This window comes from Mirounga leonina, unplaced genomic scaffold (assembly GCF_011800145.1).
Source record: "Mirounga leonina isolate KUSES-001 unplaced genomic scaffold, KU_Mleo_1.0 Mir_175, whole genome shotgun sequence".
Taxonomy (NCBI): Eukaryota; Metazoa; Chordata; class Mammalia; order Carnivora; family Phocidae; genus Mirounga; species Mirounga leonina.
The window spans coordinates 21271932-21273817 of NW_023270453.1; the positions used below are offsets into that span (position 1 = coordinate 21271932).

At 65.1% G+C, this 1886-nt stretch overlaps 1 protein-coding gene across 1 annotated transcript; it reads left to right on the forward strand.

Moving 5' to 3' along the window:
• Positions 1–195: 195 nt before the first annotated feature.
• Positions 196–1657, forward strand: HBM (hemoglobin subunit mu). Its single transcript, XM_035022402.1, has 3 exons — positions 196–896; positions 1062–1266; positions 1375–1657. Exons 1-3 carry the CDS (start codon positions 805–807, stop codon positions 1501–1503), a joined length of 426 nt encoding a protein of 141 aa, XP_034878293.1. The 5' UTR covers positions 196–804; the 3' UTR covers positions 1504–1657.
• Positions 1658–1886: the final 229 nt, after the last annotated feature.

A 1886-nucleotide genomic window follows, 5' to 3' on the forward strand; every position in this document is an offset into this window, starting at 1 on the left:
TCCTGACCGAGAAGTACCGCTGAGCGCAGCCGCCCTACGGAGGGCGGACTGCGGCCCCTTCCCTGCCCCTGAACCTTCCGTAATTCCTCCCCGGATTCTCCAATAAATGGATGAGGACGGAGTGGCCCCTGTGTTCAGTATTGGCGGGAAAGGGGGGGAGTGAAAGAAAGCGAGAGCCGCAGGAATGCGGCCGACCCCCGTGTCACCAGCGGCTTGAAGGCCACCCCAAGGGTGCTGTGGGGCGATCCGTGCGCCTGCGGACCCCAGAGTCGGGAAGGGGCAGAGCAGGTCAAAGAGGCGTTTGTTCCTCTCCTACTTCCCAAATCGCCCAAAGATTGTTGCTTTACTCAGCGTGTTGGGTGCGCGTCGGCGCTCGGGAGGCTTTTCCTCAAAGCCTGCTGTCATAGCTCCCGCGCTGCGGGGACCCATGATACGATCCCCCGTCCCGCGGGGAAAAGGGGGTTCCCTGCCCAGCGCTCTTTCTCCCAATCCCTCCACTGGCTCCCTCCTGGAGAGGTTCTAACTTTGCCCGCGCGGGAGTAAGTCCAGATCCAGCTAAAGTCTGCAGCAAAAGCACGCACGCACAGCCGCGTGAGTCACCGCGGGCAAGCTGGAGCCCCGCCAGGCGGTGGCCTCCGCGGCGATCGGGACCTGGGCTGGAGACACTTCCCGGTGCTAGCCGAGGGTCCCCGCGTTCCCGCCGCCGTCCTGCCGATAAGGGCAGGCGGGGTGCCTGGGGTGTGAGGAGGCTATAAGGAGGCCGGCGCGGCGGGAGGGGCCCCCAGAGCACGCCCCGCCAGCGCCATGCTCAGCGCCCAAGAGCGCATCCAGGTGGCGCAGGTCTGGGACCTGATCGCTGGCCACGAGGCGTCCTTTGGGGCGGAGCTGCTGCTCAGGTGGGTTGAGGCGGGGTTTCCAGGCTCGCAGGGAGGCGGTCACAGGGGGTTGGGGCCGGAGTCCGAGGAGCGGCCGAGGCGGGAGATTTCCGGGTGTCTGGGCAGTGCAGGCGCTGGGAGGACCCCAGGCGGCCGCCCTCCTCACTCACCGACCTGCTCCGTCAGGCTCTTCACCGTCTACCCCAGCACCAAGAGCTACTTCAAGCACCTGGGCTTCTGCCCTGACGAGACTCAGCTGCTGACCCACGGACAACGCATGCTCGAGGCAGTGGGCGTGGCCGTGCAGCACATGGACAACCTGCGCGCGGCGCTGAGCCCGCTCGCCGACCTGCACGCGCAAGTGCTACGCGTGGACCCCTCCAACTTCCCTGTGAGCCCGCCCGGGCCTCCGTAGGGTTCGCGCGCGCGCAGCCGGGGTTGGGGCTGGACAGGGAATTGGCAAAGGCAGTCCCCCTTTCATCCGCCCCTTCTCCCACAGCTGCTGATCCAGTGTTTCCAGGTGGTGCTGGCCTCCCACCTGCAGGGCGAGTTCACCGTAGAGATGCAGGCGGCATGGGATAAGTTCTTGACCGGCGTGGCGGTGGTGCTGACCGAGAAGTACCGCTGAGTCCCCTGCCCCGCCGGCTTAGATCTCTGTATGTCAATAAACAGGCCTCAAACGGCCGGACCCTGCGCGTGTGTGGTCTTTGGGGAGCTGGTGGGCTAAGGTTATTGCGCCTTGGCAGAGAACCTCCGGGTCCCGTGTGGAGCCTCCCGGAATCTTAGGGCGCGATCCCAGACCTCTGCGCACAAAGGAACAGGGGCCCAGGACTCTCAAATGGGGACAGTTCCTGGGTTGACGTTCCCGGGTCTGGGCAGGGTGTGGATCCCCAAAGACTTGAACAAAACAATTGCCCTCCTGTGATGGGGAAATGGGGGGGGGGGGCAGGTGGGTGCTAAGATGAGGAAGGTTCTCAGGGTGCAGTTCATTTCCAACACACCCACGGTGAC

What these genes read in the sequence shown, in the direction of transcription:
- HBM (XM_035022402.1), top strand. Translation starts at nt 805, where the DNA reads ATGCTCAGCGCCCAAGAGCGCATCCAGGTGGCGCAGGTCTGGGACCTG. An exon ending in GGGGCGGAGCTGCTGCTCAG is followed by an intron (nt 897 to 1,061) that starts GTGGGTTGAGGC and finishes CTGCTCCGTCAG; the next exon opens with GCTCTTCACCGTCTACCCCA. An exon ending in TGGACCCCTCCAACTTCCCT is followed by an intron (nt 1,267 to 1,374) that starts GTGAGCCCGCCC and finishes CTTCTCCCACAG; the next exon opens with CTGCTGATCCAGTGTTTCCA.